General features: G+C 35.0%; 1 protein-coding gene across 1 annotated transcript in view; it reads left to right on the top strand.

Moving 5' to 3' along the window:
* The window catches only part of PKHD1L1 (PKHD1 like 1), a 156,959-nt gene that overhangs the window by 81,817 nt on the left and 50,015 nt on the right, over nt 1-25,127 (top strand). The window contains exons 46-55 of the mRNA XM_002807647.6: nt 2,482-2,611; nt 5,854-6,095; nt 8,290-8,426; nt 9,783-10,812; nt 12,134-12,325; nt 19,205-19,356; nt 20,309-20,468; nt 21,013-21,184; nt 23,863-23,951; nt 24,318-24,466. Of these exons, the coding sequence (XP_002807693.5) occupies nt 2,482-2,611; nt 5,854-6,095; nt 8,290-8,426; nt 9,783-10,812; nt 12,134-12,325; nt 19,205-19,356; nt 20,309-20,468; nt 21,013-21,184; nt 23,863-23,951; nt 24,318-24,466 (2,453 nt within the window). The remainder of the gene's footprint in view (nt 1-2,481; nt 2,612-5,853; nt 6,096-8,289; nt 8,427-9,782; nt 10,813-12,133; nt 12,326-19,204; nt 19,357-20,308; nt 20,469-21,012; nt 21,185-23,862; nt 23,952-24,317; nt 24,467-25,127) is intronic.

Below are 25,127 nucleotides of genomic sequence, written 5' to 3'. Positions count from 1 at the left end.
CCTTCCTTCTTCCCCACATCCAAGCCAGGACAGCCCTGATATCAAAACTCAGAACCAGGCTGGGCGAGGTGGCTCATACCTATAATCCCAGGACTTTGGGAGTCTGAAGTGGGTGGATCACCTGAGGTCAGGAGTTTGATACCAGCCTGGACAACATGGTGAAACCCTGTCTCTACTAAAAATACAAAAATTAGCCAGGCTAAGAATGATGTTCTCCAGATTCATCCATGTCCCTACAAACGACACGAACTCATCATTTCTGATTGCTGCATAATATTTTATGGTGTATATGTGCCACATTTTCCCAATCCAGTCTATCATCAATGGGCATTTGGATTGGTTCCAGGTCGTTGCTATTGTAAACAGTGCTGCAATGAACATTCGTGTGCATGTGTCCTTATAGTAGAACGATTTATAGTCCTTTGGATATATACCCAGTAATGGGATTGCTGGGTCAAATGGAATTTCTATTTCTAAGGCCTTGAGGAATCGCCACACTGTCTTCCACAATGGTTGGACTAATTTACACTCCCACCAACAGTGTAAAAGTGTTCCTTTTTCTCCATATCCTCTCCAGCATCTGTTGTCTCCAGATTTTTTAATGATCGCCATTCTAACTGGCGTGAGATGGTATCTCAATGTGGTTTTGATTTGCATCTCTCTGATGACCAGTGATGACACAAAAACAAAAAATGAAACACCGCATATTCTCACTCATAGGCGGGTGATGAAAAATGAGAACACATGGACACAGAGAGGGGAGTACCAAACACTGGGGTCTATTGCGGGGGAAAGGGGAGGGCCAGTGGGAGGGGGCGGTGGGGAGGGATAGCCTGGGGAGAAATGCCAAATGTGGGTGAAACGGAGAAAGCAAACAAAACACACTGCCATGTGTGTACCTATGCAACTGTATTGCATGCTCTGCACATGTACCCCAAAATTTAAAATGCAATAAAAAAAAATTAGCCAGGCATGGTGGTGCACACCTGTAAGTCCAGCTACTCAGGAGGGTAAGGAGAATCACTTGAACCCAGGAGGCAGAGGCTGCAGTGAGCCAAGATTGTGCCACTAACTCAGGCTAGGCAACAGAGAAAGACTCCATCTCAAAAAAAAAGGGGGGGGTGGGGACTCAGAATCAAGGTCACGCTTGGGAAAGCCTTTCTGGGTCTTTTCTACATTCTTTCTCTTCCCCCTTTCCATAAGCTTGCAAGCTCTTCTTGTTTCATTTTACACTAACCACAGTACCTGTCTGTTACATATACTATATACACGTGATTGCTTGTTTAATTATCTATATAAGAAGACTAAGTCTGAAGCAGAAGAATGTAATTTCTTATATTTGCATCTGACAATGGAGTATCTCTAAAATATAACAATAGATTTATAGTTGTGGATTTCTGTAACTACATCCCAGAACATTGTTAGCAAGTGATCGTGTTTGAGGTACCAGGGCAACATACTATTTAAAGGAAGCATGGTGTGAATCCTTTTTATATTGAAGTTTTCTACATTGCAATAATCTATCACTTTTATAAATTTAGAATACCATAAACCTAATACCTTATTATCATAAAATTCCTACATGGGGCTAAATATATATACTGTGTAATTTCTTAGAAAAGTCTACATTTATGATTTGAACTCAGACCTTGAACAAGTAAACTCAGTGAATATTTATAGAATTCTTCACCCCAGGTCCACAGAACATACATTTTTTTTTTAGTATCACATTACACCTATTTTGAAAGTGACCACATAAATGGAAGCAAATCACTCTTCAGCACTTGCACAGTATTTCACAGATTTAAATGAAATATTGGTTGGCTGTTTGTTTGTTATTTTCTTTACTTATTCCTGCCTGTCTCTGCTGTTAAGCACAATCATCAGCATAAAAGAGGTTTTTAATACCTATTTCTAGACTGCATTCCAGCCTGGGCAATTGAGCAAGACTCCTGTTCTCTCTCCTCCCCCTTTTCTCTTTCTTACTTTAAAAATAAATAAATAAATAAATAAAACCACTGTTAATGGTTAAAAAATAAACAAATAATTAATAGCAAAGACCTGGAACCAACCAAAAAAAAAAAGAAAGAAAGAAAAGAAAACTCTACATTTGATTTTATATTATTAGTTTAACCAATTCCTACCAATAATAACAAAGATAATAGACTTCTACTTATTTTGTCAATATTATTACACCCCATTTATATTGTGTCCCTGTAAAAAAAGATGGTCATAAATAGGGCATTTTATTGCAGAAGAATATTTTTGGACAATTTTAATAGTCTTATGCATGTTATAACAAACATTGATTTTATAAATCAAGCATTCTATATATTTCTTTTTGAAGAAATGTATGAAATGCTAAGGTAAAATGAAACTTCCCAACATTGATTCAATTTAGGAAAAGATCAAAATGCATAAAGTTCTCAATAACCAATGAAACACATCTGAAGAAATACTCAGTGTGTATGTTGGCTCTAGGTGTCCCTGTTCCCGTGATCTGGACTTGCCTGGCTCATACTGCAAAGGCAGGGGAAAGAATTTTAATTTTACAAGAAGCAGTAACATGGAAACCGGGAGATAACATTGTAATTGCAAGCACAGGACACAGGTATGATGTCTTTGGGCTTAATGATTTTTATTTAGAAAAGAAATGTTTAAACTGTGTAAAGAGAGACAATTCAGATGATGCGTGACTATTTGGTTTAAATTTGAAATATCTAATAAAGAAACATGAAAAACCAAATACAGATTTGCCAAGTGTTAACATTAGGTTGATCACAATTGCATTGCATTATAATTAATAGATTTACAATAAGAAAAAATATAAATTTGAATCTAGGAAATAAATATGTCCTAGTAAAATTTATGTTTTACATGGTTTGGCTCCCATGTAAGATTCTATTTGAAAAAATAAGTGTTTGACTACTAAAAGTAGTCAAACTAGGGTTTTAAATAAATACCTTAATGAATGCAAAAAATGTAAATGAGCTTCTTAGTTTGAGGTCACTAAAGAACATGTTTAAAAGAAGCTAGTAAACTTTCTTATCTTACAGCCTTAGCAGTGGTTCCCATTAAGCAAAATTGTTAATACTGACTAAATAAAAGAGAATAAATCATTATGCGAACAGTGATGAGTCACACAACTTTTTAGGTGCCTGTTATTTTGAAACTGAAACTGCTTATTAACATTAATTTCTGTTTAATTACTTATTTTAGCAAATAAGACATAAAGAAAAGAAATTAACACCACCAAATATAACAGGGATAGGGGAAATAGGAGCCTTATTTTTGTTTAATTGTTCATATAATCAGTAGATAATATCAATTGTAAAATTGAATATGGTTGTAATTATCAGGAAACAAACAGTAATTTATGATAAGAAACAGCTAAATTATGTTAAGGCCATGATTCAACTTAAATTTAAAATTCAAGATAGCATTTTGAATTTGCCATATTCCATGCTAAAAATAGACTTGCACTTATTAGGAAGAGTATACTGAGCTTTAGTCCTTATTTTTTTCTGCCCTTGGAAGAAATTTTAATTATATAATGGCAAAATAAAAAAGCAGAAAAGTGATAGGGCTTACTAACAAATAGAAAAGCTTCCATTTACGGTTTTTTGTATCACATGTACGTTTAGGGTTTAGCATGGAGTCATTTAGTTTTCAGAAACAAGAATTAAGGAGTTACCCACCAAATCTTATTGTTCACTATGTCATTGATAAATCCCGTTTGAGAGTTTGCAAAGCCAGTGATTAAGAAAATGCCTTTAAAAGTCAGTTTGCCTACGTCCAGCTCCCAGCAATAGCACTTACCAGTTTTGTAGTTGTATCATTTTACCTCTCTGTGCTTCCGTAAAATTGGAATGCTATTAGAAAGGATTACATTAGTTAATATGTGTAAAGGAGAAAAAGCAGAACTTGGCTCAAACTAAGTGCTTATTACACTTAGTGTTGTTATATTACAACAAAGGAAGGAAAGATGTGTTTAGGTACATAAAACATATAAAAATGCTTTTCAGAACTACTTTCTAAAGAAATCATCACATCATCTGAATTGAAGAAAATTCAAGAGGCTAATCTAAAGCCTTTTTGCATGCCACCTTTGAGATCTTGTACCATTGGTTCACCCTTATCTCTAAGCATCCTTAATCTCTACCTCTCCCTGCCCCATCCCCAACAATTCCTTCCCTGCATCTTTTGGAATGATTCTTGTCCCCATACACCCCCATGTTGATAAACAACTTTGTTCTCCTGTCTCCTGTAGCATCTTTTTTTATCCTTCATGTTAAAGTTGTAAACTGCTTAAATATTATATGCTTTTCTTCTACTTTATCCTGATTATCCTTTGTTTTCTTTCTTTAAACCCCTACATTTTAGTTTTCTTCTTCACAAAGCTTTCTCAAGTGACCTAATTATCATCATTCTTTATTTCCTTTGTATCATCAAGTTCTTTTGGTCTGTCCTTGACATGTCTCTCATCAGCTTTCTCTGCTCTCAGTTTAATTTAGATTCTCAGTCTCTCACACCTGGAATATCACATCATCTTCCTATTTAGGCTCCATTCCACTTTCTTTCCTGCATAAATTAATTCTGCATTAATTTGTTCAATCAATCGCAACCTGTTATTGAGTTGTGACAGGTGCTGTCCTAAGTATTCAGCATATAAAATAATTGCAATGGGTTTCATGCCTAGAAGAGCAGACAAGTCAGTGGAAGGGACAGAAAGGTAGATACCTCATAGGACTGCAGTGTGGTTGTTCTGAGCACTACGAGGGCTTTATGCAGGGTGTATTGAGAATGCAGAAGTAGGTTTGGGAAAGTTGAGAGAACTGCTTTGAATTAATTTCACATGTGGCACTGTCATTTGAACTGGCATTTAAAGGTGGAAAAGGATTTGCTGAGGGAGAGCAGGGTCAAAAGAAAATGTTGGGAAAACACAGAGGTAACTCCCTTAGGCTTACCTTTGGTAACGGTATCAATCACACTTTAGTAGATAATATTATACAATCAAGCATTGACACACTTGTCTTTTTCAAATCAGGGAAACTTTCTACTTGGTATCTCCAGTGCTTAGTTCTATGCCTAAAATGCAGGTTAGACCCTCAATAAATGTTTGTTGAATGACTAAACGCATGAATGTTTACATTATAGAACTGGCAAATCCATTCTGCTGTGTCTGCTGTGGCTGAAATTTGGGATATATTTGGAGGAATGGTAAAAATGAGACCTCCTAAACTTCAACTCAATCATTTCTTTTCCCTGTTCAGGAACTTTCAGTGACTCCCTTTGTAAGGGTTCTCAACTTGTGCATGACTGACATTTCAGACCAGATAATCTTTGTTATCTTGGGGAAATCCTGTGTATTATGGAATCTAAAAGCAACTCTGGCCTCTACCTACTAGATGCCAGTAGCAGCCCCCAGTTGTGACAACCGAAATGTCTTCAGGCATTGCTAAATGTTCCCTGGGAGGAATAAAAGCATCCTCAGTTGAGAACCACTGAGTGTAATCCTCCAAGTTATAAATGCATAGTTTTCCAGACACTTTTTATAAGCTAATACAATTCTAGAAACAAAAGTAGAACTTGAAAAATATTTAATTGAATTGAATGTATTTGTAAAATTTAATCAAGCAAGAATAAAATAATTTATTGAATATATTTATAAAATTTAGTTAATTAAGCAAGAAAAAAATAATTTATTCTAATTTCTGTTCAGAATATCATATGGCATAAAATAGTTTCTTATTTTGCAAAGAAGTTTTGAAAATGAATAAAACAAATATACCAAAACAATATATTATGTCAATTTATATTAATTTTGAAAACTTTTTGTTAAAATTTTTGCAGACACAGTCAAGGAGAGAATGAGAAAAGGACTATTGCATCTGTATCTGCTGATGGCATAACCATAACACTAAGTAATCCACTAAATTACACACACTTAGGAATTACTGTCACACTCCCTGATGGAACTCTGTTTGAAGCAAGAGCAGAAGTTGGAATTCTTACAAGAAATATTTTAATAAGAGGATCTGATAATGTTGAGTGGAATAACAAAATTCCAGCATGTCCTGATGGATTTGACACAGGTAATTTTAACAGCTCTCATTTGGTTGGTATAATTATGCCATATATTTAAAAAAATTAATTGGTTTATATTGAAATACATTATTTAAATGTATTTTATTATAAATATCATTAAATATCTTATAAATATAATTAAATGTGGAAATCTGGAAATGCTGATAGTATTTGTAACATGAAGATATTTGAATATATTTAAGAAAAATGGTTAATGCTGACACTGTAATGGGAGAAATAAGTGTACCTGGATTCTGTTGATAAATTCTCTTCCTATACTTAGGATTCATTATTATGTTTAGATTAGAGCTTAATGATTAGTTTTACATATTGTCAGCAAGAAACTGCATTATTTAGATTTACTCAGAAAATATGGAGAATTATATTTGACAGTGATATAAAAATTCTGTTTAGCAAATCTTTGATTCAGCAAGGTTTTTTCAATTTTCCAGAATTTGCAGTTTATCAGAATAATGTGAGAGTGGATTTATTATGGAATGATATTTAATTAATTCCTAGACAGATGATCGATGGACAGAAAAATTAATAGATGGAATGATAGGGGGAAAAGGTCTTTATAGATCTGAGCCAGTGAGGGTAGGCTAAGTCAGAGTTTTTCAGTGTCAGCACTGTTTCTATTTTGGCCCAAATAATTCTATGCTGTGTGACACTGTCCTGTGCATCATGGGATGTTTAACAGTACACTTGGCATCTATCAACTAAATTCTAGTAGTCTCTTCCAACAACTGTGACAACCAAAAGTGTTTCCAAACATTGTGAAAAAATTCCCTGGGACAAAATTCGCCTCAGTTAAAAGCCACTGGAGTAGGTTATATTCTATTATAAACAAGCCCAAAATTTAAAATATAAAAGTCTATTTCTCATTCATGCTACATGTGTCCCATGCGGGTCAACAGGAGGGCTCTTCTCATTATAATTGCCTTGGGATCCAGGCTTACGAAGGATCTATCTTAGCATGGGCTTCTGTGATCTCTGAGGCAGTAGACGAGCTTGCTGGAGAGTAAAGCACTAGCAACTAGTTGCTTTGGTCTTGAAGTCAGGTGTCTCTTCTACTCAAGGGTCATTGGTCAGAACTGATTCTATGGCTATGCCTAACTAACTTGAAGAGAGTGAGTTAGTGCAAACCCCTGTATACCCAGAAGTAGAAGGGAAATGGATACTGCTGAACCTTAATGATGTTTATCACAGCTCTCATATCTATAGCAGGAAGCATAATGCATCTTACAAGTCTCTGTTAAATATTTTATGTAATCATTAATATCATTACAAACCTATTAGTAGTTGAATAATAACTGATACAACTTAAATAATAGCCTTTCCTTTAAAGGGAAGTATAAGACAGACTCATGGGATTTGATGTCAAATGAGCTATGTTCTCATTCCAGTTTATCTGCATTAAGTCTCACAATGTACATGAAACTTGGTTTCATCCTGTTTAGGTTAAGAATATTTTCTGTTATATTTACTATAGTATTAAGAAGTAAGGGCTGGGCACGGTGGCTCATGTCTGTAATCCCAGCACTTTGGGAGGCCAAGGCGGGTGGATCACGAGGTCAAGAGATCGAGACCATCCTGGTCAACATGGTGAAACCCCGTCTCTACTAAAAATACAAAAAATTAGCTGGGCATGGTGGTGTGTGCCTGTAATTCCAGCTACTCAGGAGGCTGAGGCAAGAGAATTGCTTGAACCCAGGAGGCGGAGGTTGCGGTGAGCCAAGATCATACCATTGCACTCCAGCCTGGGTAACAAGAGCAAAACTCCATCTCAATAAAACAAACAAACAAAAAAGAAGTAAGTGACATAATGCATAATGCATACTCTCATGTTCTACAAATATAAAATTGCATTGATTTTATTAATCCTCAAATCTTGGGGAAGGCTTCAGAAATCATAAAACTAAATACCATTATCAATATTCCCTTGATCATTTAAATATTTGTTTAGTATCTTCTCTGAAAAATATGGTATAAGTACTTTAGGAAATGCAAAGTTGAACAAGACAAGGTACCTACCTATCTTACGATCCAAAAGACATAATGATGTGAATGCAAATAATTATGTTCTAGGTTGAGATGACATGTTAATCAAATGATACAATTAGTTATGAGAAAAAAAATCTTCAATATAAGAGGATTGTGAGTTTTTTTTATGATGATGATGCTTTAAACACTGTTTTAAAGGAGAATTTGCTACACAGACCTGCCTCCAAGGAAAGTTTGGAGAGGAAATAGGAAGTGACCAATTTGGAGGCTGCATTATGTTTCATGCTCCTGTACCTGGTGCTAACATGGTAACTGGGAGAATAGAATATGTAGAGGTGAGAGGCGTTATTGCTAAATCACAGGGGTTTGCTCATGGTTATCCATACGAGAAATGTGTATTGAGCTCCTGCTCTTTGTCAATGCTACTTATAATCTGGTAGGGAAGACAGATATATAAGTAAACAATTTTAATACACTCATCTGATCATGCCAAAATTTTGTTTCTCAAATTTTCTTACACCCCCAAATCAAATTCATCAGTGGTTATCTTCTCTACCCACAAAATGCTATATCCAGAATCCAGTCTATTTCCATACCTCCACCTGACCCTGAACCCGAGCCACCATCTCCTCCCACCTGGACTGCTGTGATTTTCTCCTACCTGGTCTTACTGTTCCCACCTTGCTCTAATAGAGTCTTCACACAGCAGCCAAAATAAAATTTTAAAACCATAAATCAGATCTTGTTACACCCCTCTTCAAAATCCTTCAATGGCTTCATAGTATACCTAAAATAACAAGTACAAGTCCATTCCATAGAAACCATATGATCTGTCCCGAGATGCCCTCTGTTTATCTCCTATGACCCTATGCCTTGCTCGTGCCATACTAGTCACAGAGGCTTCCTTATGTGTCCATGTCAAGCACATTCCTATGTCAGGTCCTTTGTACTTGCTTTTCATTCTACTTGGAATCCTCCATGCAAATACTTGCATGGCTCACACTCTTATTTCAGTCAGATCTTTTGACAAGTGCACATGCGTGCACACACACAAGCACACACACAGACACACTGGCATCCTCTGTATTAAATTATTAAATCATAGACCATTTGAAAGAATGTTCAGCAAAGTGATTAATAAGACCACCAGTTCTAGAGTTAGACCAGCTTGGGTTTAAATGGAACTTAGTAGCCATAACAAGATACTCAGACTTTCTAAACTTTCATTTATTCATCTGTAAAATGAAGTCAATGGTAAGTGGCTACTTTAGGGGATTATGGCAAAGATTATGAGCATGCATGTAAAAGAGCACAATATCTGGCATACAGAAAACATTAAATAAATGTTTCTTATTATTATATAAGAATCAAAGTAAAGGAGAAAAACAAGTCTTTTAAGGGGTTTTATTTTCTAAAACACAAAAGTTTACTAATAAACCAAGGCAAAAAGCAGAAGAGTCAAAGATGGCTTTTTTCATTCTTTCATTCATTTTGTAATAAGTCTGGTGTGTTATACATTGTATAAAACAAGGTGGGTTGGGGGTTGAATAACATTTTCAAATGGTAAACATAAACAATTTGAAAGAAATAAATGTAATAATGATATAAAATTTGAGATTTTTTTGAAACAAGAAAATATGAGCTCAACATCTGAGTTATTATTAAATAGCTGTGATTTCTGGGCTTAACAGGTATTCCATGCTGGCCAGGCTTTCCGGTTGGGGCGATATCCAATACATTGGCACCTGCTCGGGGATTTACACTTTAAATCTTATGTAAGAGGCTGTGCAATTCACCAGGCCTATAACAGAGCTGTTACTATCCATAACACGCACCATCTTTTGGTTGAGAGAAATATTATATATGATATCAGGGGAGGAGCATTTTTTATAGAAGATGGTATTGAACATGGCAACATCCTCCAGTATAACTTGGCGGTATTTGTACAGCAAAGTACCAGTCTTCTGAATGATGATGTGACCCCGGCTGCATTTTGGGTCACCAACCCGAACAATACTGTACGACACAATGCTGTTGCTGGTGGCACTCACTTTGGTTTTTGGTACCGGATGAACAATCACCCTGATGGACCATCCTATGACAGAAACATTTGTCAAAAAAGAGTTCCCCTTGGAGAATTTTTTAACAATACTGTCCATTCTCAAGGTTGGTTTGGAATGTGGATTTTTGAGGACTATTTCCCCATGCAAACGGGATCTTGTACATCCACAGTTCCTATGCCTGCAAGATTTAACTCATTTACTGCTTGGAATTGTCAAAAAGGAGCTGAATGGGTCAATGGAGGTGCCCTTCAGTTCCATAACTTTGTGATGGTGAATAACTATGAGGCTGGAATTGAGACTAAGAGGATCCTGGCTCCTTATGTTGGAGGATGGGGGGAAACCAATGGAGCGATGATTAAAAATGCAAAAATAGTTGGCCATCTTGATGAACTGGGAATGGGGTCTGCATTTTGCACAAGAAAAGGCCTGGTTCTCCCATTTAGTGAAGGCTTGACTGTATCTTCTGTGCACTTTATGAACTTTGACCATCCCAACTGTGTAGCTTTGGGAGTGACATCCATCTCTGGAGTTTGTAATGACAGATGTGGAGGTTGGAGTGCAAAGTTTGTTGACATCCAATATTTTCACACACCAAACAAGGCTGGCTTTCGCTGGGAACATGAAATGGTATTGATCGATGTTGATGGCTCACTTACAGGTAATGGTGTTTTTTAATTTGTGCTACAAATCCACTGGAAATATGTTTGTGTTAGCACAGAGTTGAATTGTTAAAGCAGACTTATGTGCATATAGATCTTACCCAATACCAAACTTTACTAATAATTTAAATGACAGAGGCAAGCACCGGGCACAGATGAGATTCTTTTCTGCAAGAGCCCAACCTGTCAGAGACAGCCTCCAAATATGTACTTTTTCTCCCACATTAGCACATTGATTTTAAATTAACAGAAAATTTTGGGCAATATTCATGAAAATGTTGACCACAAAAGGAAGCCATTTCAGTTTTAGAATATCTCGATTTTATACTCAGTTAATTGCACAGATAAGAAACTGCTTATATGACTACCCTAATTCTCCAGTCAGTTATGCTCTGGAAACATATAAATTGCAGATCTATTTACAAAAGCACTGTCGACAGACTCGAGCTGTCCTTGTGAAAATACTTTTAAGAAAATAAATAAGTCACAAACCTGCTGCGAACCCTTTTCTTCCAATCTAAATTCTAAATTTATAATTTGTTCAAAGAATACCAAAAAAGAACAAAATTCAATACACATTGTAGATTAATTTTTTTTAGCATTTCAGGTTCAGAGTATGTCACATTTTCAAAGTTCATAAATATTCATGATTTCTAGCATTTAGCATCTTTACAATGTGTAAATGATAAAAATCTGTCTAAATAAGATAGCAAGGATATGTGCCTCATCCTTCTGAGTCAATCGACAGGTAAACCTGTAGACAGTTATGATTTGCTTTTGAAAGACTGAAGGATGAAAAAAGATTCATCTCAAAATTCAAACACAAAACTTGAATTTTCAACCACAGTTGTTAACTTCTATCTCAAGTATAATTGTGGCTTTGAAGAGGGAGAACGTTTGGATGCTTTTGCTATATAAAGCTTTATGTAATGTTTATTGATTTACTTAATTCAGTTTAGGTTTTTAATATTAATTGGTAGTCTACCAGTTTCGAGTAAAGCCTTTATGATCATAACACCTGGATTTTAAATTCTTTGTGTCCTTGAATAGGCTACTCATCCCACTTCCTTTCTCCAACTTTGACTCTCATGGGTACTTCAGACCCTGTGTTTCAGCTAAATCCACAATAAGGTACTGACCAAAGAGCCACTAGAAAGCTTCTGTATGAGATCCTCTTGCTCCATGCAAACAAACACACAAAAAATTACCCAGACTTTTATATTTTATTAGTGGTACTATGGGTCACAATTCTGTATATTGTGGACCCTTTTATGTTTTTTAATGTGAAATAAAAACCTATTTCGTTTGTTTGTTTCCCAGGGCATAAAGGACATACTGTCATTCCACACAGCTCATTGCTAGACCCTTCTCATTGCACTCAGGAACCTGAGTGGAGCATTGGGTTCCCTGGATCAGTCTGTGATGCTTCAGTCAGCTTTCACCGTTTAGCATTCAACAAGCCTTCTCCAGCATCTCTGCTTGAAAAGGATGTGGTTCTTTCAGACTCTTTTGGTAAGTGGACTATATTAGTTTAAACCACTAATTTAATTATATATTCCCAAAGTTTTGTCATCATCTTCTTGCATTGTTACTTGGTTGTTCAACCATTGCAAAAAGTATAGTATTTAGAGTCCAAGCAGGAAACAAATAATACTCTCAAAGTAGGTGTTTGAGGAGCATTTACAAATGCAGAGGTCAGCACAATATACTGCTGATCAAGGAACCTCCAGACAATATTATGACAGAGAACAGGAAAGTTGGCATAGTCCTTGGAGCAAGTAAAAATGCAGTGTTCCTGCCACTCAAGGCAAATGTTTTTAATTATACTTGCTGATTGAGATGGGATGAGGGACCATTTACTAGGTTAATAGCTGTACACCAGGTACCAGAGACTCTGGATTTACTGATTTGTTCCAGTAAAGGTACAATACCTGGGACAACAAATATGTTTGAGGTCATTACCTGACTATGTTGCATTAATTTACTGTCATTGTTCATAATTCATCTGGCATTTGGACCAGCCAAACAAGCAAGCCAAGTTAGGATGTGGTGAAAATCCTGATCCTCACATTTCTTAAATCTTCGATCATGGCACTAATCTCTGCATTTCCTCCTCTCAAGGATTTAAACTTGCTTTTGTTTGATTAAGGAGATGGCAAACATGGTTCTTAGAGTATCCACTTAATTCCTCTTACTGTATTTGACCCTATTCCATTAATTGGGGAACCAGAGTGGGAATTCTGCCAATTACTAAGTCTATCTAGTCTCACTCTACCTGACCTAACCTACCCTGACTGGCTCATATCTATATCTTTCTTTATCATTCCATCCATCATCTCTCTAGAAATTATTAGTTTTAATATATCTATTTATAATGAATCTACTCAATATATACTGTTCTGATGGACTGTGTATTCTAAAAATTGGAAAAAGCATTGATGAATTAAAGATTTACTAAACAAAATCTTTATATCATCATCAAATATGTTTTTTTTACATTTTCTGGATAAATCTAAATGATGCAGCTTTTTGACAACAATATGGAAAACTGAAATGATCAAGGTCTAAACACATAATAAGGAATTATAAGTATAGAAAAAGAGTTTAATAACAGAATCCGAGTACACTTATTTTTCCTCTTATAGCATCAATATTTACCATTTCTCATCAGTATTGCAATACTTTCATGTTACTTTAAAATGCTATCAATATTTTTGAATTTCCCCATTATATTTACAAAGTAGAGACTTGCCATTTAAAAATTTTAAATGATGTATCTCAATATAAACCAATTAAGATTGGAAAATGCATAGCATAATTATACCAGCCACATGATAGCTGCTAAAATTACCTATGTCAAATCCATCAGGACATGCTGGAATTTTGTTATTATACTGCATGTTGCCAGCTTCTCTTATGAAGACATTTCTTAGAAGAATTTCGACTTCTGCTCTTGTTTCAAATGGAGCCAGTCTTTTAGATTTTATATATGATTCAGGAAGTTGGGTATTTCTGAATTTATGACATTATAGCTTTCTTGTCAAGTCTGTCTGTGCCCTTTGGTATATTCCCTTCAAGAATTAAGATTTTTTTTATTTAGTCACTAAACTCTGAATACCTAGAGGGCAAGATCTACAAACTTAGCTTTCTGAAACCATAAGATTCCACACAGAATATTGTAAATATAGAGTACTCAGCAAGTGTTGAATTAAATGCAATTAGTTGTGATATGCAGACCAGATTGCAAATACTCAGACCAGATTTTATATATCTGTTTCCACTATACATTCTGGAAATGAAGAAATAACCATAAGATGTACCCATGACTCTACTGGACTCACTGTGACATTAAGTGAAGACTCATTCATCACTTGCCCCTTGATCAGCCCCACTCTGGCTGGTGGGCCATTTTAGCATGTAGGCATTGGTGATTTCGAGAATTATTAGCATCAGTTTAGAGCCAGGATCTAATAATATGGAAGGTCTGGTTATTTTTATTTCCTTAGTATAATTGGTCACAGATTTCTTTCACTCAGTGGGGGGGCTTTTGGTCTGTGAATTGGCTTGGATCTAGAAAATAGAGAATGAATTTCCACTTAGACTTCTGAGTTAGACTTCTGTTATCTAAGACCTCTATTAGTTTTCTTCCTATATGCACACCAAATATCACCTTAGTGTGCTACTTATCTAATCTGTGGAATCTCAAGATCAATCAGCTATCACAGATTCCTGCAGGTCAGAACACTGATTAATCCTTTGCCCAGATGTTATTGTGCCAATTAGACCTACCTTTATGTCTAATGGTTAAGCACTGACTCCTGCCACTTTTAGATTCCATTATTCTTATTGCTATCAGAAAAGCCAATTCCATGGCAGCATCCCCTGTCAGCATTTTCAGCAACGAAAGAACAGCCACCATCAAACTTTTAAAAGGGCTAATAAGGGGGGAAAATGCTACTTCCATTGCTAGCCTTGAAAAGATGAGGGGAAGGAACAGTTATGTGGACACAGAGACAGAGCTGTATGAAGAAGGCTGCCTGAAGAAGGTATGCCCCTTGGTCGAGAGATACAACAGCCCACCAAGATCCCCCTACATTCTCTAAGGGTGAGAGTCAGGGCCATAAATACTTCTCTTTCACCTTTCTCCTTCCCTGTCTTCTCTTTACTGTGTTTCCTTCTGTCTAAACCCAGCTAGAAGCCAGGAGGCAAAGGAACAGGGTAGAGAGGGTGGAAAGTGTATCTACAGGAGAAAACAGAAGTGTGCAGCACCACTTCTGTTATTCATTATAATGATATAAGTTGTTACATTTAATTTTAAAACATTCCTTCTAGGTTTTTCCCACAGTGAATTAAAAGGGTCATGTACCTGCTATCTGAGTAATAGTTATACCCACGGTCACAGAATCTTAATAATATAAACCCAGAAACCACTACTTTCATTCTGATAAATAGATGTCCAGAATGGAATGATGTTACTTAAACTTTTAAAGTCTGTGGTACAATAAGATATTTTAAGCAAAATATCTACGAATGTTTCTTTCAAATAAAAACTGAAACAAAAGTAACCAAAACATCAAAAGCAAATGAAGTTATTTTATGCAATAAAATGATATTTTAGTATTTCCCATTACTATGTTATAGAATAGTTTCTTATTTAATCATTCTTTCACATGCTTTATGGTATACCTGTGAGTAAACTGAACACTATTAAAACATGATTTAAGGTATACATTTATGGAAAAGCAGAGATGTGAAACCTTACTAAGTAAATTACTTTAAATATGCAACATGATAAAGTACATATTCTTTTAACTATTGATTTTTAAGAACTAATATTCAAATATCTAAGTCTCTAAGCTTTCTTTTTATGGTTCATTTTTAGTGGTGATGAGAATTTTAGAAAGGAGCTTTTGTTTGCTTTGTTTAGATTCTGATTTTTAAATTTAGGAGTCTGGTATTTCTGAATTTGTGACATTATAGCTTTCTTGTCAAGTTTCTCGGTGCCCTTTGGTCTATTCCCTTCAAGAATTGGCCGGGCGCGGTGGCTCAAGCCTGTAATCCCAGCACTTTGGGAGGCCGAGGAGGGTAGATCACAAGGTCAAGAGATCGAGACCATCCTGGTCAACATGGTGAAACCCCGTCTCTACTAAAAATACAAAAAATTAGCTGGGCATGGTGGCGCGTGCCTGTAATCCCAGCTACTCAGGAGGCTGAGGCAGGAGAATTGCCTGAACCCAGGAGGCGGAGGTTGCAGTGAGCCAAGATCGCGCCATTGCACTCCAGCCTGAGTGCAATGTTACAAGAGTGAAACTCCGTCTCAAAAAATAATAATAATAATTAAGATTTTTTTATTTAGTTACTAAAATGTAAATACCTAGAGGGCAAGATCTACAAACTTATCATTCTGCCACCACAACATTCAACACAGAACATTGCAAATAGTAACCACTCAGCAAGTGTTGAATTGAATAGAATTAGTTGCAATACTCAGACCAGATTGCAAAGTAGAGAAAACACTATGCCAGACATTTTACTTCTGGTTGTGAAAAAAAAAACTCAACTTTGTAGTAAAGTACATTTGGCTGCTTTTATTTCCATTAAAGTCCAATAAAATTATTTTCTTCTAAAAATTAAAAACAGAAAAAGATAACTTGTCTTGATTGTATATGTTTGCTAAGTAAAACAAAGGTTTAAAAAGGACACTAGATTAGTGGGAAGTAACCGTTTGCTGTAACTTTACATTTGTCCCTATATATCTTTTTTAAAGCATCTCCGGCATGATGGTATATCTTTATGTAAATGTATGTATAAAGTTACAACAGATGGCAAATTAATTTAAGACACTTGCTCTTAATGATCCTATTTTTTAAAAATATCAACTTCAAAGAGTTTATATTTCAGTCCAAGACACTTAAAACCAACATACTTGAAATGAATGCAGCTTTAAAAATTACGAAAAACACAACTTAGAAAAATGGAAATTAGTTTTACTTATGAAACTGAATTATTAAGGAATATCAGGTTAAAGTGTAATCCCAAGCATCAGAAAACTTCAGTGGAGGCTGGATGCGGTGGCTCATGCCTGTAATCCTAGCACTTTGGGAGGCTAAGGTGGGCAGATCACTTGAGGTCAGGAGTTTGAAACCAGCCTGACCAACATGGTGAAACCCCATCTCTACTAAAAATACTAGAAAAATTAGCCAGCCATGGTGGCACATGCCTGTAATCCCAGCTACTTGGGGGATTGAGGCTGGAGAATTGCTTGAATTCAGGAGGTGGAAGTTGCAGTAAGCCAAGATCATGCCACTGCACCCCAGACTGGGTGACAGAGCAAGACTGCATCTCAAAAAACAATAAACAATAAAAAAATAAAACTTCAGTGGAGTTTAGTTCTGCAAATCCAGGAGAGAATTCTAGAGGTTTTGGATGATTTTATCAGCTTTTATGTTAACCATTGCTTCACAACAGACTATCTAAAAACTCAGTATAAGCCTAAAATCATTTCTTCTTACATGTCCAGGGGCTGGGTTGATTGAAAGACTGGGCTCACCTGGGAGGTTCTATTTCATTATAAGGCTTTGTTTCTTATCAAGGGCTGAGCTCAGGTAACTCCACATGTGCTTGTTCCAGATGTCAGGCAAAGGGAGAACAGTTACCTGAGGGAAGCATTTTTCTTCATGTTGATAGAGACTCAAGAAGTCAAGCCTCAATGAGCAAGCACTTTTCAAGCATTTGCTAGTGTCAGTTCTGCTAATGTCCTGTTGGCCAACATCAATGAAGCAAGGAAGTCTACTCTGCATTCAAGAAGAGAAGAGTGGATATTTGCTGAACAATAAGCCAGATAGTCACAGCTCTTTTCATACTTTTCAGGAGTTTTTTGTAGTGTAAGTTCTGAGTGCCTCTGCACATGAAGCTTTTAAAATTAATACTAACTCATAAAGCATAGACATTCATGAATTTGTTCTCCTATGACATTAGAATTGTGTTTGGCCTTATTCTCAAAAGTAAATTAATAACAGATTATTTTATAATCTTGCTTCTGACTTCTGCCTCCTAAATTTTTAAAATAAGAGGTTGTTCTTGTGTCAGTTTGCTGAGGATGATGTTCTCCAGATTCATCCATGTCCCTACAAACGACACAAACTCATCATTTCTGATTGCTGCATAATATTCCATGGTGTATATGTGCCACATTTTTCCAATCCAGTCTATTATCAGTGGGCATTTGGGTTGATTCCAGGTCTTTGCTATTGTAAACAGTGCTGCAAGTGAAACACCGCATATTCTCACTCATAGGCAGGTGATGAAAAATGAGAACACATGGACACAGAAAGGGGAGTACTAAACACTGGGGTCTATAGCGGGGAAAAGGGGAGGGCCAGTGGGAGGGGGAGGTGGGGAGGGATAGCCTGGGGAGAAATGCCAAATGTGGGTGAAGGGGAGAAGGAAAGCAAAGCACACTGCCATGTGTGTACCTACGCAACTGTCTTGCATGCTCTGCTCATGTACCCCAAAACCTAAAATGCAATAAAAAATAAAAAAAAATAAAAAAATAAGAGGTTGTTAATTAAACATAAAATCCAATCTGAGATGAAGAGTAAAGCAAGGGGGAGAATAATAGGGGCAATTAATGAAAGACCTTTTCTTTATATTGTAAGAGAACTTTTCAAATCTTCTATTAAAGTTATCAGGCAATCGCTTGTGACCAAAGCATTACCAAATTATATAGTTTTTCCAATAACAGGTAGTTCAGGTTCAAGGTTTGTATTCCTAAAATGTATATATCTTTGTCAGTGTTAAGTGATAGGTCTAGTTGTAGCCTTGTTCTTCAAGAACTTTAAATCAAAACTCTATTAAACTTGAACAAGATTATTTACTACTAAAAATTAATATGTGTTACACAGATTTTAATTAGTTCCACAGATATAGGAATCTCTAATAAAGAATCAGAGCTTACATTTTTAATATATTCTATATCAAGAATTCTGAGTAACTAAGTTCTTAAAGAATAAAAATAAAATTATGTTTATATCAATGATATTTAAAAAATTATATTAATATATTTAGGCATTTTCATTTTAGCCATTGTAATTTCATGATGTTTCAAATGTATATTTCCCTAAGGAATATGGGCTCTGTCTCAATTTGAAATTCCAAGTTTGAGAGCATTTTACTTTCCAGTTGAATGTAATATTAATCATTTCAAGTCTTTGAACAGACATTTAGAACTTAAGTAATGAAATTCCATATTAATTTCTTTAAAAACTTCCATAGACTAAACCAATATTTTGCTAAACCAACTAAAGTAAACCAACATTTGTACTTGTTTATAAATGGAGGAGTTTATTAGAGGTAGAGATTACTATTATTTGCTTATTCTATGTTCTATAGGCACAAGCATTATTCCATTTCAGAAGAAACGACTGACTCATATGTCTGGATGGATGGCTCTGATTCCAAATGCAAATCACATTAACTGGTATTTTAAAGGTGTGGATCACATAACCAACATATCATATACATCAACATTCTATGGATTTAAGGTAAAAATCCTCATACTTATTCACACACATTGTCAGGCCAGAAGGACCTTTCCTCACAAATTTATCTATTAAAATCCTGCACATTCTTTATGACCCACTCTGAATCTAAGAAGTAAGCCAAAAAAAAAAAACTCATTTGAGAATCAGAAGTAAGCAATCTTTCTGCCACATTGGTGTAGTACTAAGCTTATGCTCCTGTCATTGCTATCATGATAATAACTTACCTTTATTGAGTGTTTATGATATCTCAGGCCAGCAGTTAAAGAATTTATTTTTTATATTATGATATATATCAAACATACAGAAAATTATTTTTTAAAAAGACCAGTATCTAACTCTATCTAAATCTAACATTCTGTGAATATTTACTTTCTAATTTATAAAAGAAATAAAATATTGTAGATAAAATGAAATCCCTCTGTATTACTCTCATCTCATTCCCCATTCTCCATCTCTAACAGTAACCAGTATCCTGAATTGGGTGTTTTCCATCTCATACATGTTCTTCCACTTATACTGCACATTTGTGCAGCATTGTTTTAAATATTTTTAAACATTATAGAAATAAAAATGTTGTCTACAATTTTAAAAAGAAATAAAATATTTTCTAAATATATGCATATATAGACATATACATGTAAGTGTGTACATGCATATATATATATATATATATATATATATATACACACACACATGTGTTTACTTAATGTATGTATACACACACCCAGGAGAGAGAGAGAGATCCTTTCATTGCCTTAGTGACAAAACTAGCATTATTTTCACAGATGTGGAAAATGTTAACAAAATGGAAATGCAAGACAAAAAAACAAACTAAAGCCAAAACTTTTAAATCTTAACATAATATGGGGGCTTATTATTAAATGTCATTAAAATTAATGTATCCTATGAAGAGCATTAACATATAAGTCACATTTTTCTACCAACATTTTAGGATGAAGACTATGTGATTATATCACATAACTTTACTCAAAATCCTGATATGTTTAATATTATTGATATAAGGAATGGTTCTTCAAATCCATTGAATTGGGATACTAGCAAGAATGGAGACTGGCACCTTGAAGCAAACACTAGTACTCTATATTACTTGGGTATGTATTGTTAGGCAAAAGTGTTATTTTATCTAATGCTTTGTCTAAAGGATGAGAAAAAATGCTTTATAAGCAAATGTATTGTACAATACAGGATCCAATAAATATTTGCTGAATGGAAAAACTGGAGACAAAATTTATTCTTGAAAAGGTTTCGAGTTGAATTAAGAACTTTCATTCTAAGTTAGAGGTGATATCAACATGCTTACACATTGACATTTTTATATCATGGACTTAGAGAAAATGAATATGGTGGAAGTTGGCATATGTTTTGTTTCCATTTTTATTATTTATTTGGAAAATTTAAATATTTAAAAATAAATTTTAATTAAATTCTAAAAGCATTCATTCTTATCAAGATATTTTGACTATATATGTCTTTATAAAACATACATTTTCAGAATTTCTCCACACCTCTCCCATACATATGAATTATAATTCAAGTTACTACCTAAAGAAGATTTTTCCAAAATGCCATAATTTTGTTTACATTCAAGTACTCTGATCACCATGTTCATTTAAACCACTTTTACTTCATTTTCAGTGTCAGGAAGAAATGACCTTCAACAGAGTCAGCCCATTTCTGCGAACCTGGATCCTGATGTGAAAGACGTTGTTATTAATTTCCAAGCTTACTGTTGTATTCTCCAGGAATGCTTTACTGTATATCCCCCATCAAGAAAACCAATGCCCAAGAGGCGACCAGCTACATATAAGTACATAGGCCTTTTGTAGTTAATACCCTTCAATACCTCTTGATGTAATCCTTTTCACATGTCACTCCTGGTGAAATAATAATGCCTTACTCCTGCACAATGTCTTGTAGGTTGCAAAATACTTTCACACTCACTGCTGTGCTTGAGTCTTACAAAAACCCAAGTAAGAAAATGAAAAATTCTTACAAAAGTTATGTGTGAAAGTTGCTGGTAACTTCACAGTTGCAGAATGTTAGATTTAGATTTAGATTATTAGACCTGGCCCAACTTTCTTTTTATATAGATGAGAAAGCTGACACCCAGTGAACATAGGGGCATTACCTGAGATTGCAGAGCTCACTGATGGCATATCCAGTACAGCACTAGAAACTTGGTCTCCTCATGAATCCAATGCTTTTTTAGCAGGTGCTGTCGCTAGAATAACCGTCATAGTCAAATCTTATAATATAACTTAGTTAATTTTCTTTCAAATATATTTTAATTCTTCTAATTAAAAACAATATTTCTCTCTTTTAACTTAATGTAGCTCTTTTATATCTCATGTGAAGCATCACTTTCTAACTTGTATTAATTACCAGACATTATGGTACTAGTACATTTGTTATTAATTTTTAAGACCCTTAAAGTCACAATCTTGATTTGATTATATTTGCAAATCTATGGACAATAATACTGATAAAAAATGATGATGATGCTGAAAGCTAGCATGTAGTGGGCACTGAATAGCTCACTACTGTGTAATAGATACAACTCAATGATATTTATTAAGTGAATTGCATTTCAAAATAAATAGATACTGTAGTGGCCATTTGCCAAAAGAACAAAAATTGAATTTGTTTATATATTTATTCAACCATTAAAAAATATTTACTGAGTATCCACTATGTGCCAGGAATTTTGAATTCAATTATGAACAACATAGATGTGATCTCTGATCTCACTACACTCATATTCAATCTAGAGACAGATGACAAAACAAGCAAATAAATGAAAAAGTAAATAAGATAAAGTACCTAAGTGTGAGTTGCAATAAATGTTATAAAAAGAATGAATATGGGGCTAGGACAGAGAGCAATATGGCAGGGACAGTCTTTGGGTGGGGTGGTTAGGAACACCCACAGGGAGGGATTATTCCAACTGCAATCCAAAGGATGAGGAAGAGCTCACTGAGTGAAGGGTGGGAGAGACCTAGGGAGCAACTTGTCCAGGTGCCCTGATATAGAAAGGGTGTGGCACGTCCAAGAACGCATAGAGAATCATTAAGGCTGGCCCTACTGAGCAGGAAAGAATGGCCTGGATATGGTTTTGGAAACAGACCACTTAGGCCATGCAGGTAGTAGTAAGAAATATGGAAACTTCTGAATGATTTTAAGCTGAGAAGTGACATACTCTAAATTAGATTTCAGCAAGACCCCTCTTACTACTCTGCAGAGTATGTATTACAGAAGGACAGTGGAGAAAGCAGGGGCTCCTAAAAAGGCCCTAGAGAACTAAGACATATAAACCATAAGGTTTTTGGCCAAAAAGGCCTTATGCATTCTAAGGTAGATGTAATTATTAAATATTTAACATTTATTATGACTACTATAACATATTTAGATTGGTCTAGGCCAGAATATGATAAAGTTAAACTATGATAAACTACATGTATATGCTATGGTATAGTTTTTCTTTCTTCCCATGGTATGAATTTTCCTCACTGGAAATAGTTAAAATTGGATTGATAATTCATATTATTCAACTAGGTATGAATATACAAAACAAAACAGAATCTTGACCCAGAAGTGCTACCTCAGGATTAAAACAGGAAGTTCAAGCTATGTAAATCAAATGCTTAGTTTAAGAGGTCTTTGTTAATCATAACAATGGGAAATAATAAGAAGGGGAATGCATAACATGATTACTGATAGTGATAGTAATGGTAAGGATAAGAATGAAGAGTTATGATTGTTGAGAAAAGCTAGATACAATCAATTACTGAATGTGTGCAATGCTGGTCACATTATTTAGTTAGGTAGGTAAAACCCTTTACAAATTCTTCATGGAAATTGCTTTGAGTACAAGTAAACCTTTAACCACTAAACTCTTTTTAAAACTCATTAAGATGATATTTTGTAGCAGGATTTTAGTGTATATTGGCCCTTCTGTAGAATTTCAGGATTACTATCACAGAATGTTTAATTTTTTTACTGGATCTGGAAAGCAGCCTAATTGTGAATGTTTTCCAGTGGGAAAATATCACCAATTTTATGGTAATATCCTTTATAAAAACTTGCATCAAAAGGTAGTTTCTAGAAGGCATAGTGATGAAAACTGAAGACCATTTGTCCTCCCATGCACTTTACAAAATTATTTCAATTTAACCTAGCCTTCACTTTGGATACAGACCTGCCAGCCCCATCCACAGCCCAGAGCTTAACCACATTGGTGCATCCTTGTCAATTCAGAGACCATACTTCTACTCCTTTCTTCACAAAATCTAACCAGCTATATCCTCTACCTCTATTCCCCATGAAATAGTGCCATGTGTCAAGGTATTTAAAAGGATGAAGCATGCATTTCTTTTTTCTTCTCCGTCATGTAAAATTTTATAGGGAAATGAGATGGTTTACATTTTAGACAAAATTAGAGTATATCACAAGTAGTAATTCATGGAAGTATTTCTCTTCTCTTTTCAGTTTATGGTCAAATGATTCTTTTTGGCAATCATCACGAGAAAATAATTATACTGTACCTCACCCAGGGGCAAATGTGATTATACCTGAAGGTAAATACATAAACACAAATGAATAAAATGCTTGCTTTTATGTAATGTTAACACTATGGCAGGATAGATGTCACAGTAGTTAGGTTTCCACTTTAATCCAGCACACCTTGGGGAAAGAGCAAATGTGGAGAAGTGGACTCCATTACTGCATTCCAGATACTAAACCTGGCTTTCTGGGGTTTCTGTGGATTTAAACCTGACTATTACCAAGAGCAGATTTTCTGGGAGAGATTGGAATCAGGTATTATGTGAAAAGACAGGTCATAAACTTACTCAAAACCAGGACTCACTGATAAGCTTGCCAATGTTTTGCTATAGGCTGTAATCTGTGCATTATGTTATATTTCTTAAAGTATTGTTTTATAGGAATATGGATTGTAGCTGACATAGATATGCCATCAATGGAAAGACTCATTATTTGGGGGGTTCTAGAACTGGAAGATAAATATAACGTAGGAGCTGGAGAATCTTCTTACAGAGAAGTTGTTTTGAATGCTACCTACATATCACTGCAGGTAAGAGTGAGGGCCTTGTAGTTTATATCTTTATTATTCAAATTCTAAAATGTGTATTTACTCAAATAATAAGAAGGAATTGGTGTGAATAAAAAACACAGCTGGCTCTCTAGCCCATTAAATGAGAGTCTCAGGTAAATCCAATATATTTCTGCTCTCCTTTAAATTATGGACTAAACATTTCTTAGGAATAGTTATCATGGGACTCTTGAGTCTGCGGTTAGCCCAGTTTCAATTCTGTATAGAATATCTGTGTCATTATGAGGTCAGGCTAAGCCAACAGCTTGTTCCAACAAAGAGTCCTAGGAATGCTGGAAAAATTAAAAGAATTTAAGCCTTTTGTTTTTTAAATAAAACAAACTATTAAAAAAACAAATGGGCATAGATGGAATTATGAAATCAAGAGAAGATGAATAAAAATGTTGCTGTTGTTCGAAACAATCCTCACATTCTCTTTTAAACCCTAAATGGTCTTGAATCTGTACCAGCTTAATCAGCTCGATTGTTTTGTTAGTCTTATAATATTGTTCATGAAAAAGAATAGCTTAGCCAAAAAGCTATTAAGCACCATTAAAAGAATAAGTAATTAGAAGCTTTTCTTTGCGAAAAGAACTAAAGTCCAGAAACTTGGTTATTCATATTTTAAAAGTGCATTGTATTT

The sequence above is a fragment of the Callithrix jacchus genome, chromosome 16 (genome assembly GCF_049354715.1).
Source record: "Callithrix jacchus isolate 240 chromosome 16, calJac240_pri, whole genome shotgun sequence".
Taxonomy (NCBI): Eukaryota; Metazoa; Chordata; class Mammalia; order Primates; family Cebidae; genus Callithrix; species Callithrix jacchus.
The sequence above is the reverse complement of the archived record's forward strand: the minus strand, read 5'-3'. Positions and strand labels throughout refer to the sequence as shown.